Genomic DNA, 15,116 nt, shown 5'->3' on the forward strand with positions numbered 1-15,116 from the left:
CCATAGCTGGCAGCCTGTCCCACTGTGGGTGGAATGCAGCCAGATGTCAGGCTCTTCTGGCAAAAGAAGAGAGAGTCCCTGGGGTGCGGGGGTGGGGGTGGTGTGTGTGTGTGTGTGTACACCTCAGGTTCAGAGCCTCCTAAGGAACAGAGCTCCACAGCCAGTTCCCTTGCATTTGTTTTGGCCAGTGTTTCTCTCAGCTGAAGATCGTCAAGGCGGGGGCAGAGCATTAGCGCATGAAGGGCAGGAAAACAGCACTGCAGCGGAAGAGGACTAAAGCTTGGGTCAATAGGTGAAGAAAAACGTCAAAATTTATTTTTGATTTAACAGAGGCCAGACTAAATAACTGAATGCAGGGGCTTAAGAAAAACAGGATGTTTCTTTTGAAGCTGTAGCTCCATGGGGCACTGTCTGGTGTTGAGGAACCCAGGTGGCACAGTGGCACTGCTGTGACCCAAAAGGTCAGCGTTTGGGAGTGGGCGGCAGAGGAGAGATGTGTCAGGCTGCTGCTCTGTCCTGGAAAACCAGAGGAGCCGTTCTCTGTCCTACAGCATCACTGTTGAGTCGGAATCGCATCTATGGCCGTGGGTTTGGGGTTGGTTCTGGTGTTGAGAACTGGCCAAGTGCTCGGCTACTTTCTGAAAGTCTGGCAGTTTGCATCCACCCCAAAGTGCTTTGGAAGAAATGTCTGAGTCTTCTGGAAGATCACAGCCATGGACAACCTTACGAAGCACAGTTCTGCTCTGAAAAGTGCAACTGCTCAGGGGCTGCCTTGAGTAACTGACTCAGCGCAACTGGTGAAGGCGCATCTGGATCACGGCCTCGTGCAGAACGCAGGAGAAGGGCCACGGAATTGCTAGATGGTGCAGGCTACAGTGACGGTGATTTAGGTATGAGCAGTGGAGTCAAATCAGGTTTTCACTCAGGCAGGTGTCACATTCGTGAAAAGTAGTTCCGTTTACTATACTCTCGAACTTACATTACGAATAGCTTCTTTAAAATGAGATTGTGCTGCCCTTTCTTGGCACTTTAATTTTGAGGAATTCTGCAAGTTAGAAGTTATGGAAAACTGTTCTCAGCTCATCTCTTATTTCTTTCAAAAAATGAAAGAAATTAACAATTATATAGACAGGATCCTGATCATTTTAGCTCTAGTGATCTTGATCACCTTTCCTGGGCATGACCCAGGTCTTTGAGACCCAAAAACATGCTGCAAAAGGTAACATGTCAGAGCATACCAATATTCACAGATAACTTTAAAAAGGTTATGCTGGGCGAATGGAGGATTGCAAGCTAGTCAGGTTTGCCTGGCCATAAAAAGCGTGACATCTACCACCGCCCCACTGGCTGGAAGTGTAACAGGCTCCTCCAGATCTTCAGAAAGGCTGCAGGACAAACACCACCCTGCGGAGCTGTGGCCACACACAAACCCCAGTCTCCTGGGCATCCCGGGAGGGGAGTGCGGAGACCTCAGTGCCAGGTCGGGGCTGGCTTATGACAGACACTTTGACTCTTCCAGAGGCAGACAGAGATACACTATCTAGAATCCCACCGGTTTTCACCTTGGAAAGCCACCTGTGAGGTTAATGACAAAACTATCACTCGAGGCTGCCACAGGGAAGTGCTGGCTCATAGTTGACCATCTGGAGATGGGGTTGCCAGTCCTTAGCTGACCGCTTTCATTACTTCATCAAAGACACATTGCAGATCTTAGAGGAAAGGCATGAATCACATGCAACCCTGTCCCAAACAAAAAGATTACATTTCCTATGACCAAGAGGAACTGTTAACCTGTTAAGAAAAGCCCGCTTTTAAAATGAAAGAATTTGCATTATGTACATAAACATCATATCTGTTTCTTTCTGAACATTTAGGGTAAGGAGGAGGAGAAGGAATGAGCTACAGAAAGGAGCTAAGCACCCTGGAGGCTCAACTCCTTCTTGGCCTGGCTGGCGGCAGCCTTTGTGAAAGAGCCACTCCTTTGCTGTGATGGTCAGGATCTACTTCAACCCACGGATCTTTGAGATTTTCCTTATTCATTCTGTCAGGATGATGGCAGGCAGCTTTTTTATTTGTTTTCTTGGCAGGATAATTCATCAGTGCTTCCTGAGAGGCTCAATTAGGATCACTGGCCAGATTCCAAGGAGAAACTGTTTGGAAACAATTTAGGACAAAAATGAGAGAAGGTAAAATTGTTCTATGTTATCCCTGAAAGAGACAGAGAACCATGAGGCAGTGACTGCAGTGCTCGGCAGGTCTGCTAGTGAGTAATGGTCTTAGTTGCCTGCTCACAGCAGGAAGGTCAAAGAAAACAATCCATAACCCTTCCAGGTTTCTGCCAGAGCACAGAGACTTATTATTTAGTTGATTTTAATGTATGAAGCATTCACACTGTCAAGTATGGAGCGGTGCACTAAATCTAATCCTCAAAACAACTCTACAACATAGCTACTAATAGCTATGTTATTTTTAACTGAGCATAAGCATTTTGTAATTGTGGTCACATAGGTGTAACAAGACAGTTGCCATTTCAACCATGTTTATGTGCACAATTCAGCAACAGTTGTGTTCACTGCACAACAGCTTTTTTTAGTGTTGAAGAAGCCAAGGCAAAAGACTAGACCACACATAAGTAGCAAATAAGTAGAGTATTAAAAAGTCAATGCCTTCTGGCTCCAAAGCCGAAGCTCGCTCCACTTCCTCTTCCTTCCCTCTTCTCTCCCACCTCCACCCCAGCCTCCCAACAGGCCGCAGTCCCCGCCCCCACCCCCATAGACCTAGGAAGTGGATTTACCTTCACTTTTGGCCTGTATCTTAGGTAAAGTGTTCTTGTATATAAACTGAAAGAAAAGGAGGGTGGGGAAAAGTTGTTCAGACTAATTTCAATCTGTGTAACCTGGCCTACCAGCACATTTAAGCACAGCGCCTAACTAAGGGGGCTTCAAAAAGTTCATGGAAAACTTCCATCATCTTTTAATTCTACTTTTTTTCCACGATTGAGTGAAGGCCCTTAATATCCAAAGAAAAGGAAACACTGGTATAGCCTTGGTTTGTTCTGCAAACAATGCTTTCCCCCAGCAGTGTTCGTGTCGAATACGTGTCAGGATGTTAAGGAAGACACACGAATAATCAGTTCATAGACTGCGACTTCAAGGCTTTCGTTGTTGAGCGGGCAGCTTTCCTTCAGTACCTGGTATCACTCTTATCATGATAAGCAGTTCGTCTTTGAGGCCATATGAGAGTAAGGGTTAAAATCGTCTTCCTCTAGTACTCTGGGAATGAGTATCAGCGACACAGGGCTCCAGGACAGGCATAAGATTACCAGGAAATAACAGAAGGTCCCTTTCACTGTATCCTTGAAAATGACTCACCTCGGAAGATGAGCTCAGATTCTGAAATCAGGGCAGACGGCAACGGGAGAGTTAAATCTACTCTTGAAAAATTCACCAAACTGCCCGTAAAACAGCACATGCATAGTTTTATGTGGACAATGTAAGTGTATTTAGATATGTACAATATATCACAAAGATATATAAAAATATACATATATTTTAAAAGTATTTTAAACGAGAAAGTAGAGGAGCATGCATCGCTGCCCTGTGTAAGTTAATGAGGCTGTGACACTACTACATGGTGTCCACAACTAGAACTGTAATGAGATCATCCAGTATTATTTAATTCGGAAAGAATGCTTATCTTAAAACACAAACTCATACTAAAAGGTTTTCGGATGCTACTTTCTCAAATGAACCTAACCATATATTTTTCTCTCCAAGAAGAGTCCTGCGCTGAGGCAGGGAAGACTTGGATTCCACTCCTGCCTGCAACATCCATCGCTCTCAACTGCTAAGCTATATCCCAACTGGGCAGCTTTGACCGAGGTTTTACTCTTGAATTATCTTATTAGGTGGATATTATTATTCCCATTTCGCATGTGACAGAGGGTCTCAGAAGTTCCACTATTTCATGCAAGGAGACAGAGCTCGTGAATGCTAGAGGCAGGGTTTGAATTCAGGTCGTCTAATGTTTGGCCAATACATTAAACTTTATTGCCTTGAAATCTAACTGGTTTCAACAAGTCACTTCTGTTTTGGACCCCGTCTTCTTGACCATCAAATAAAGTTGTACCAGAAGACAAATGTCTAAGGCCTCACAGTTCCTTTTTGGATACTGTCTTAGACTGGGTTCTCTAGAGAAGCAAAACCAGTGAGCTTAGACAGACAGACAGACAGACAGACAGACACACACACACACACACACACACACACACACACACACACACACACGAGGGCTTCAAATTTGAGGTTTGCATTATACTTCTTTTTGTCATTTGTCAGTTTCCCCATGCCTTTCCTCCCATATCCTGTCTCTTTAAATTAAATTGATAATTTCCAATATGCTATGGGCTGAAAATTCATATAATCAATGTACTAATAAGTTACAAAAGAGTAAAATAAATACTCTTAGAACCAGGATTTAAAGAGAGCTTCCACGATGAACAACCTTGAACTCTTCATAGCATGAATTCCACCCCTACACTTTTTATACACCTCTCAGAAAATAAACTGTAAGTAATTCAGGATACTTGAATAAGCTGCTTTACAAGTAGGTGAGATGTTCTAAAAATTTCACCTGAGTAAGTTTTCATACTGCTTCTAGGAGAAACTTTCTGCTTCTTTTTACATAGATCTTAGATCTCAGTTCTTGAGAAGACAGGGGAAATTTTGAGATTAAAAATTTTGAGACAAAACATTCCTGGTCCACTGCCAAAGAGACACCATGCACACATTCATTACATCATTTAACACTTAATACTAAATACTTGTAATGTGCTGGCAGAATTCTAATTATTTGGGAGGGTAGTAGTGAATAAGGCAAAGTCCTTGCTTTTGAAGAACCTATTTTCTAGTTAAGGGGTGTAAACAAGTAAATAAATGCATAAAAAAAACAAACCAAACAAAACCCACCACCGTCAGGTAGATTCCAGCTCACAGGGATCTCACAGCTAATAGGAAAGGATAGAACTGCGCCATCGTGTGTCCAAGTCTGTGATCCTATGGAAGCAGATAGCCACATCTAGCTCCTGTGGAATGGCTGGTAGGTTCGAACCATTGATGTTTTGGTTAGTTGCTGAATGCTTTAGCCACTGAGCCACCAAACCCATCCACTGCCCTTGAGTTGATAGTGCCTCACAGCAAACCCGTAGGGTGGAATAGGGCTTCCCACAGGGCAGTGGTTCTCAACCTGTGGGTTGTGACCCCTTTGGGGGTTGAATGACCCTTTCACAGGGGTTGCCTAAGACCACCGGTAAACATAAATATTTCACAATACATAATTACATATGGTTTTGTGATTAATCACTGTGCTTTAATTATGTTCAATTTGTAACAGTGAAAATACATCTTGCATATCATATTTACATTATGATTCATAACTAGCAAAATTACAGTTATGAAGTAGCAACGAAAATAATGTTATGGTTGGGGATCACCACCACATGAGGAACTGTATGAAAGGGTCGCGGCATGAGGAAGGTGGAGCACCACTGCCATAGGGTTTCCAAGGCTGTACATTTTCATGGAAACAGAGTTACATCCTTCTCCCATGGTGTGACTGGTGGATTCAAACTGCCCTCCTTCCAGTTACGGGCTGAGTGCTTTCAAATACCATGGTGCTACCATGGTGTCTTAAAGACATAACTGCTAATAAAGTGAAGATTCCTAGTAGCACAGTGCTTAAAGTGCTTGGCTGCTACATGAAAGGTCGGTCGTTTGAACCCATTGATTTCTATAAAGATTATAGTCCTGAGTTCTACTGAGCCTTTTAGGGTTGCTATGAGTTGGAACTGACTGACAGTGTGTGGGTTATGAATTTGTTGATGAAAATAAAGCATAGTAGAGAGAGAGAAAGTGGTATGGGGGCTCTCACTTGAATGGCGTTATCAGAGAGGGCTCGGGTTTCATTTCTGCTGTAAATGACTGCCCTCCAGTGGACGTCCTATGACGGGAGCATGGAAAGAGAAGGGCAGCTGGCTGACTTATCCAAGGAATGAGAAAGCGTAAAAGGCATGCCTTCGCAGTCCCCTCTGCAGGCCATCTGGCTGCCTCTCCCATTTAAAACAACTGACCTCTGGAAACAAAGAAACCCTGATCAACAAGGAACTGGAAACGCTTATACCCTACTTGCACTAACATCAGAGCATTTTATCTTGTCTTCATGAGCTGCCTATGGAAATACTCTGTTTAGCTATTTTATGGCATAATTTCTTATACCAGCCTATTAGAAGAACAAAGCAAGATCTACGACCATTAAGAAAGCTTCCAGTTCCCACCTGAAAAGGATGTGAAGATAAGAGCCAAGACCAGTTAAAATATGCCACCATGCATGGAACTGTGTGGTAACACCTATGATGGGTGGCATCTTCTTTCGAACGCTCCTGTGTGGAGAAGGAAAAACAAAGCACACAAAAATGTCATGCTAAATATTTATGTATATATAGTAAATATTATACGTTAAATTAATTAACTAACTGTGGCAGTTACACAGCAATTACTTAATTTTCTGAAGTAGGCATAAGAAAACTACAGTCTACAGTATTGTTTTCTAACATGTATCCTGTTAGGATTCCTAGCAGATATTCCGTGAAGAAGAGACTCTGATCAGATAAGTGTGAGAAAAGTATAATGTCTATTCTCCTTTTGGAGAGATAATAATAAAGCATATTAACAGACTAAAGGTTTGAAAAGGCATTCTATATATAAAATAGTACTCTTAATGTTTTTGGTAATGTACTAATCCATGAACTTTTTTCTTCTTCTAGATATATGCCCCTTGTATTCGCTACATATAACTATGATTTTAGCACACCACCATATAGTCTATGAAGTTATTTTGTATCTACTTTTTCACTTCACAGTCAGTGATTCTTTGAAGAGGCTATATTATCAGTACTTTACAAATTAAGAAGTTAACCTCCAGAGAGGGTAATTCAGTTGCCTAAGCATCTTGTTAGTGCTGGGCAAGTGACTAACATATTAATATCTTCATTTATTAGAGAATATAATCTAATGTGAAATAACAAATTATTCTTCTACATATCCTTAGGTGGCTTTAATTTTTTAAAATATCATGTTTAAGAATCTGTTTGTTTCTTAAGACTAGATTTGATTAGTGATTCTCACCAAAGAATGATAAAAGCCAGAGTAGAAACTCCTGTCTCACTGTTACCGAGTCAATTCTGACTCATGGTGAATCTATAGGACAGGGGAAAACTGCCCCTGTGGGCTTCCGAGACAACAGACATTATGGAAACAGAAAGCCTCATTTCCTCCCATGGGGTGGCTGGTGGATTTGAACTGCTGACCTGTGGTTAGAAGCCAATGTGTAACCCAGTATGCCACCAAGGCTCGTTAAATCTTGGTTATCTGAGTCAGTTGTATTACTTTTTTGTTCACTTTTACTTAACTTTTCATTATGGGTAATTTCAAATGTGTTAAAATAGACTAATAATGTACTTATTACTCAGCTTCAGCAATTTCCCCCCACCAATTTATAGCGAATTTTGCGTCATCTACACCCTTGTCCACTTTCTCCTTCCCACGTTATTTTGAAGCAAAATCCATATATTTTATTACATCTGTAAATATTTCAATATTACAGTCTACTTTTAATCAGGATATTTGCTTTCAAAGATATCAACAACACATTTAGATACTATAGTTTAACTGAGCTACAGTTTATTTTTTAAAAACAAGACTACTAAAATCCGAACAGTACAAGGATAAGTCAAAAATATTGCTAGTAGGGTTTCCAGTACACACACACACACACACACACACACACACACACACACACAGAGGCTTATTCCAAACAAACTATGTTTAAATATGTCTCTGTAAGTTGTTGACGGCTGCAGCCAACCTTACTCACTAGCATTATTGCCTCAGTAACACTGGGGCACCTTTAAAAAGATTCAACCCAAACAGTGACTTCTGAGGGGAGCTGCTGGACCAGTGTAAGTCAAGGCAAAGAGGTTGGCTCAGTAGATTGTGGTGATTGTTTGGGGGACTCCAAGGGGTCGTCTTGATAGGTTTTTTTCTCAAACTACAGAGGATGATCACAAGGGCTTATTAGGAAGAAGTTTTAAGAAAATGGAAAACTACATTAGTTAAAAAACAGCCAAGAAAGTTATGCTGAGGAATTTTTTTTTTTACATCAAGACATTGTGCAGAGAATAACAAGAGCTGTCCTATGAGGATTTCATTGAAAAACTACCCCATTGTCCTATAGCTCTGATCTTATCCCTTCAGACTTCTTTTTTGCTCCTCAACTATGTCCAAGCTACTGTTTCAACACCGTATCAATTGCAGAGCACAGAATTCTCTGGGGAAGGGTCAGAACTTTAGAACTGGCTAGACCTCGATGGGGGATATGTTGATAACTAACAGCTTCACATTTTGAAAAATTTTGTTTAATAAAGGTTTGTATGTAGTAGACTTGCATAAGTTGTTAAGTAGCCATAGGCATTAACATGTTTTCATTTTAAACGTTATCAACACATTTCAAACACCTACAGAAGTAGAAAAGAGGATGTGCTAACATCGAAGGGGTGGCTCAATAATCTTCAAAAGCGATCACCTCAAGATGGCCATGTATTATTTTAGGCTCATATATGTTAGCGTCTGCCTTGGATTCCCTATTCCTTGAACTTTGCTGACTGTCTCTCTGTGGTACTATTCAACACAGTCCTCTGATCTCTGGAATTATGCAAAACTGATAGCTCATAGAATTTTGAGTTGGAAGGACTCATTAGTTGAACGTATTTAACACACTCATTTTACGGAAGCCGAGGACTGGAAAGAGTAAGTGGTAGAGTAAGGTCTAGAAACCTAAGTGTAGGATTAAACTCTTGTCAGTACACAGTTGATGACCAGATGGTAAAAGGAACACTTGTCTTTCTTAGCAAATAACATTAAAGTGCAAATTTATATGCATGTATTTCATTTATTATGTAATTAGAAGTGATTATTATGTATTCAGTAAAGCAGACCAGTCAGGTTTTAAAGACCTACTTAATATTTGATTAACTGTATCATTCTGTTAAGAACCTAGAAGAAAATAAAAATCCTACAGGTGTTATAACATATTTTCAAGTCTAAACTTTTAGGTAATTTAAATAGGTATTCCCTGAATTTAACTTCATTTTGATCTATATATCTTTTATATTTCAACAATGGTAAAAATTAAGTTCAAAGCACTAATAATTCTAATATGCCTTTGTGTAATGTGCCTTCTGAAATATTTCTCAAGGAATGAGGTTATATCTTACCTTAGTGAATCACAAAAGATGTTATCTATGTTCCACAATAAGAATCCCAATAAAAATATACCCAAGGATGTATAACCAAGTCCTCTAAGCCATGGATAAACCCTGTCGAGAAGCAAAATGAAATTGTGTCAAGTAGTGTCATGATCAGAGCTTGACGTCTTTGCTCTCTTGAGAAAAGGTTTTCATTAGTGTTAGAGCAAGCCTGTTTATCCACTCCTCTAACATTTGCCTATTATTCTTAGCCATTAAAAGGTACTGAGAATGAGCCACAAAGGCTTTGCTAAATGTATTAAGGAGGTAACCTGAAAACGTGACTACTTTCTCAGTCCATAGAAGAGGCGGGGGGTGGTGGTGGAATAGAAGTAACAATGACAGGTCACCTGCTCTCCAGGAGGCACAGTAACAAACAAGTAATATGCAATCTTTAAATACACTCTGAAGTAGACACATTCTTTCTATTTCACATATGTGGAAACTGAAGCTTGGTGAATGACTCAAAATTACAGCAGCTTATATATTGCTTGCCATGTTGCTGAGACATCACTGACTAACACGGAATCTCACACACGTGACGTACTGCTGGAAAAGGGACTCCTCAAGTTCGAAGGCACTCAAAGTACAACCGGGCAAAGTTGCCTCCTCACAGCACAGTCAAGTAGAGCTCTGGGGACCCACATGTGCTGATGTGACAGACTCAAAATGAGAACCACAGCGGCAAACATCTACTAGTAACCAGAATGTGGAATGTATGAAGAAAGACCCTAAGAAAGCGGGAAGTTGTCAACAGTGAAGCAGAATGGATGACTATCCCTATCCGAGGCGAGTGCTGGCCTTTTTGGAGACTCCTATGATCTACTATGCCTGGAATGGCAAACAGGAGAGGAACGATGCTGCATTCATCGTCATAAAGAACAAGACATCTTCTGAAGTACAACATTGTCAGTGATAGGATAATAGCCACACTCACGCAAAGAAAACCAGTGACTATCGCTTTTATTCAGATTTACATTGCAACCTCTAATGTCAAAGATACAAAAATTGAAGATTTTTACCAACTTCTACAGTCTAAAATTGATCAGCCATACAATCAAGATGCATTGATAATTACTGGTGGTTGGAATGTGAAAGCTGAAAACAAAGAAGGATTGGTGGTTGGAACATATGGCAGTGGTAATAGAGATGACATAGAGCTCCCGTGATAGAATTTTATAAGACTAAGGACTTATTCATGGCAATATCCTTTTTTTTAACAATATCAATGGTGATAATACACACGGACCTCAAATGCTGGAAAACACAGGATTCGAACTGACTGAATCTTTGGAAAGAGGTGATGGAGAAGCTCAGGGGCAGGGACAAACTATGAAACAGATGCAAGGTTAAGTTGAAGCTGAAGACAATGAAAACAGTCCACAAGAGCCAAACTATGGCCTTAAGTAAAGAGATTATTTTAAGAATAGATTTGATTCACTGAACACTGATAATCAAAGATGGGATGAGTTGTGAGGTGACATTAACGACATCATGTATGAAAAAAGCAAAAGGTCATTAGAAAGACAGGCAAGAAAGAGAAGACCAAAGTAGATGTCAGAAAAGATTATAAAACAAATGGAAGAAATAATGACATAAAAGAACTGAAGATTGTAAAGGGCAGCTCAAGAAGACAAAGTAAAGGGTTATAATGAAATGTGCCAAGACTCGGAGTTATAAAACCAAAATGGAGGCGCAAACTTGTCATCTCTCAAACTGACAGACCTGAAAGGGGTGGGGGGTACTGAAGGGTTCCATGTGCTAAGTACTACTGAACAATGTAGGAAGGGATGCTCAAAGTCACTGGACCCAAAGTCACTGCTTGATGTTGAACATTTTGTAGGAGGTAGTAAATGATGAAGAACCAGTGGTACTGATGGAAGAAGTCCAAGCTACACTGAAGACTTCGGTTAAAAACAAGACTCCGGAATCAATGAATACCAATTAAGATCTTCCCACAAGCAGATGCAACTCTGGAAGTGGTCACTCTTCTACTCCAAGAAATTTAGAAGACAGTTATCTGGCCAACTAGCTGGAAGAGACCCACATTTGTGCCCATTCCAAAGACAGGTGATCCAACAGAATGCAGAGCAAGGTGAGCAAGATTGATATCATGTGCAAGTAAAATTTTGCTGAAGCTAATTCAAAAATGGTTGCAGCAAGTACACTGACAGAGAACTATCAAATTCAAGCCAGATTAAGAAGAGGACGTGGAAAGAGGGATATTAATGTTGACATCACGTGGATTTTGGTTGAAAGCAGAGAATACCAGAAAAATATTTACTTGAGTTTTATTGACTACAAAAAAGGTATTCCACCTTTGTGGTTCTTAACAAATTATGAACAGCATTATGGAGAATGGGAATTCCAGAACACTTAACTGTGCGCATAAGGAACCTACATATAGAACAAGAGGCAATTAAAACAAACACAGCACAAGGGGATACTACATGTTTTAAAATCATGACAGATGAGCATCAGGGTTGAATCCTTACATTCCTTAATATTCCTTAGCATTCAATTTGTTTGCTAAAGAAGTGATATGAGAAGCTGGACTATACGAAGAAGATTGTAGCATCAAGATTGGAGGAAGACTCATTAGCAACCTGTGATATTTATGACACAATCTTGCTTTCTGAAAGTGGAGAACTTGAAGCACTTGCAGATGATGATCATGTATAACAGGTCCATGTAAATAATGTACACACACACATTTTCAGTATGGATCACACCTCAACATAAAAACAAAAATCTTCATACTGTGCCAACAAGCAACATCATGATAAATGATGAAAATATTGAAGTTGTCAGGATTTCATTGTCCTTGGATCACAATGAATACTCATGGAGCAGCATTCAAGAAATCAAACAATGTATTGTTACATTGGGCAAATTTGCTTTAAAAGACCTCTTTAAAATGTTAAATCTACTGATATTTATTGTTTTCTAACTTCCAGCTGTGGCTTCGATTAAGTACAAAGCCATTCTGAGTCTAGAATATTTGTATATACCTAACCCCCAACTTTATATCGTCCTTGCTCTAGGGTTCTGAAATTCCATGGTGCTGTCCATGACGCGTGGCTCTGTCCCCAGCTCAGTGGTCTCAATCTAGTATCCACGCCCTTCAGTTACAGCTATTTGCTGATGGTTTTCTCCACTCCATTTTCTCGGTTCACTTCTTTTCTTAATGGCCGGTCTTTCTATTCTGGCCGGAAGTATCTCTATTCATCTCGTAACAACCCTGTAAGACACAGTTGAGCTGCCCCTGACTGCACATTTTTATGGGAATAGAATGTCTCATCTTTCTCGAGTGGATTGGTTTGTGGGTTCAAACTGCCGAATTTGTAGTTAACAGTCCAACTTGTAACCCACTCTACTATCAAGGTTCCTAGATGCACAATGATTTGGAACAACTTAATGGCAGTGAGTGTTCTTTAATTCAATATCCCTATTAAGTTGTTTTTTTTTTCCCTATTAAGTTTTTGAACTTTCTATTTTTCTTTTAAATCTACACTCACAGAGACTTCTTTAAACTGTCTTTCAAACTCTTCAATAATATTTTTCAAAATTTTAATTTCTAAGATCTCTCTCCTACACTCTTTCATGTTTGTAGTTTGGCTGCTCCTTTATCTAGCATAAAATTTTCTTTGTCTTCTTTTGTAAGAGAACATTTATTAAAGTCTTAATTAGGGCAAGAACAAGAAAAAGACATTAAACAGATGAGCAAAACCGTTAACACGAGGTTATAATGGTGCCCAAGGATTTGATGATATACAGAATTTTAAAAAGAACATGAAAAGTCTAGGAAAACTGTTACAAATACAATGTTGGCATCAGATTAGTACATCATAGTTATGATTGTAATGAAAACAAGACCCTGGTTGGGAGATGCATGTTGTGGTAGACAGAGGAGCTTACACGATTGGTCCAAGGGCCTCTCCAGAGCAGTGAGGTTATGATTCATGACTGTCACACTCCCTAGTTCAGTAGTCTCCATCAGGGACACACTCAGGCAAGCCCCCAAGGGAGATTGCCCCTTCCTGGACTGGTCCAGCAGGTGGAGGTAATGCCTTTTCCAACGCATTCTATCTAAGGGCAAGGCTATTCACATCTTGGTCCATGTTTGGAGGAGAGTCAACATGGCTTAATCCACATGGGGACTCTGCAAATGGACTTTGGGCTTTAATGGTCAATCACAGCCTTCTCAAAATTGGGTGCTTAGAATTTGTGCTCTAATGTAGTTCTCTCCTCTGATCATGTATTTTATTATTTACAATCCTTGGATCACCCAGACTTAGGGGTCACTTCATTTGGATAGCTGCTTGTTTTAAGTCAAGCCTTTAAGTCTTTAGATGCTATTCTTTCTGATAGCTAGATATCATCTGATTTCATCACTATACTTTGTATAGCATATAATTCTTGATACACATGAGTCATTATTAGACTTGCAATAAACCTGATGGCAGCTGGTCATTCTCGAATAACAGAGATATAGTATATTTCTGTTGTTGCTGATGTTAGGTACCATCAGGTTAGTTCCAACTCATAGTAATCGATGTACAACAGAATGAAGCACTGCCTGGTTTTGGGGTATCCTCACAATTGTACTTGTACCAGTGAGAGCAGATTTAGAGCAAAGGAGAATACCAGAGACAGAAAGAAGTATAGTACTACATAATGACAAAAGGGTCAACCCACCAAGAAGATATTGAAATCCTAAATGTCTGCATAAAAAACATAGAGCTGCAGAATACATGAAGCAAAAACTGATAAAGGAGAAATAAACAAGCATCATTGTTTAGAGACCTCAACAACCCTCTCAACAATTGGTAGAATGCCTAGACAGAATATTAACAATGAAACAGAAGAATTCAACAACACACTGTGCAATAAAAGTTTTTGGCTATAGTTAATGCAGAAGATGTTGTGTAGACATTGCACATTTTTACAGAAAGAAAGGATTGGCCCTTGACTGAACCCTGAGAGATAATCTAAATTTTTGAACTATCATACCTGATAAGAGTGTTCGTATAAGAACTAAGACCTTAATCATGACAGGTATTTTATGTTAATAATGTTAATAATAACACGCTAACATCTTTTTCTTGTTCACTAAGGTCCTGGCCATAGTATATTGATTTGACCCATACTGGGGCTGGAGATTGAGTAACTTAGGTTAGTTTTGTGGGTACACCAAGCCTATCTGATTAACCCTCAATGACACCAATATTTGGGTGAGGTTCCTTGGTTGGTAATAATTTCATGTGATGCCATTCAGCAATGATGGGAAAATTAAGCACTGTCAGGTCAACTCCTCTGAGAGAGGACAACTGGGAGCTTTCATCTGACTTCTCCTAGACTATGCATTATGTGATGTTTTCTTTTGCTGGTTTTATATTGTCTCCTTTCACTGTAATAAACAATAACTATGAGTATAATAGTTTTCCTGAGTTCTGTCAGTCCTAGCAAATCATTGAAATTGAGAGTGGTCTTGAGGACTCACAAAACAATAATCAACCAATAGAATCTAATCAATATCTATAGAATAAGTCTTCTAACAAAAGCAGTCTACACATTCTTTTCAAATACCCACAGAGCATATTATCAAGATAGACCATATTCTGGGCTAGAAAACAAACCTTGGCAAATTTGAAAGAACTGAAATCATACACAGTATATCCTCTGACAATAATGGAGTTAAAATGCAAATCATCAATCTAAATAAGATAGGCTGGATGAACAATCTGGAGGAGAAAAC

At 39.8% G+C, this 15,116-nt stretch overlaps 1 protein-coding gene across 2 annotated transcripts in view; it reads right to left on the bottom strand.

Annotated features, from left to right (window-relative positions):
• Window positions 1-293: 293 nt before the first annotated feature.
• The window catches only part of ACER3 (alkaline ceramidase 3), an 80,273-nt gene continuing 65,450 nt past the window's right edge, over window positions 294-15,116 (bottom strand). The window contains exons 7-10 of one of the 2 annotated variants that reach the window (XM_030886417.2): window positions 9,329-9,430; window positions 6,332-6,436; window positions 2,795-2,840; window positions 294-2,150 (exon numbers count right to left, since the gene is read on the bottom strand). In XM_030886417.2, coding sequence (XP_030742277.1) covers window positions 2,097-2,150; window positions 2,795-2,840; window positions 6,332-6,436; window positions 9,329-9,430 — 307 coding nt within the window. In that variant the 3' untranslated portion in view covers window positions 294-2,096. The remainder of the gene's footprint in view (window positions 2,151-2,794; window positions 2,841-6,331; window positions 6,437-9,328; window positions 9,431-15,116) is intronic. The other variant, XM_045293190.1, reaches the window with a different exon arrangement.

This window comes from Echinops telfairi, unplaced genomic scaffold, assembly GCF_000313985.2.
Source record: "Echinops telfairi isolate 266 unplaced genomic scaffold, ASM31398v2 ScPeMD7_1713;HRSCAF=2227, whole genome shotgun sequence".
In the NCBI taxonomy this organism is placed as follows: Eukaryota; Metazoa; Chordata; class Mammalia; order Afrosoricida; family Tenrecidae; genus Echinops; species Echinops telfairi.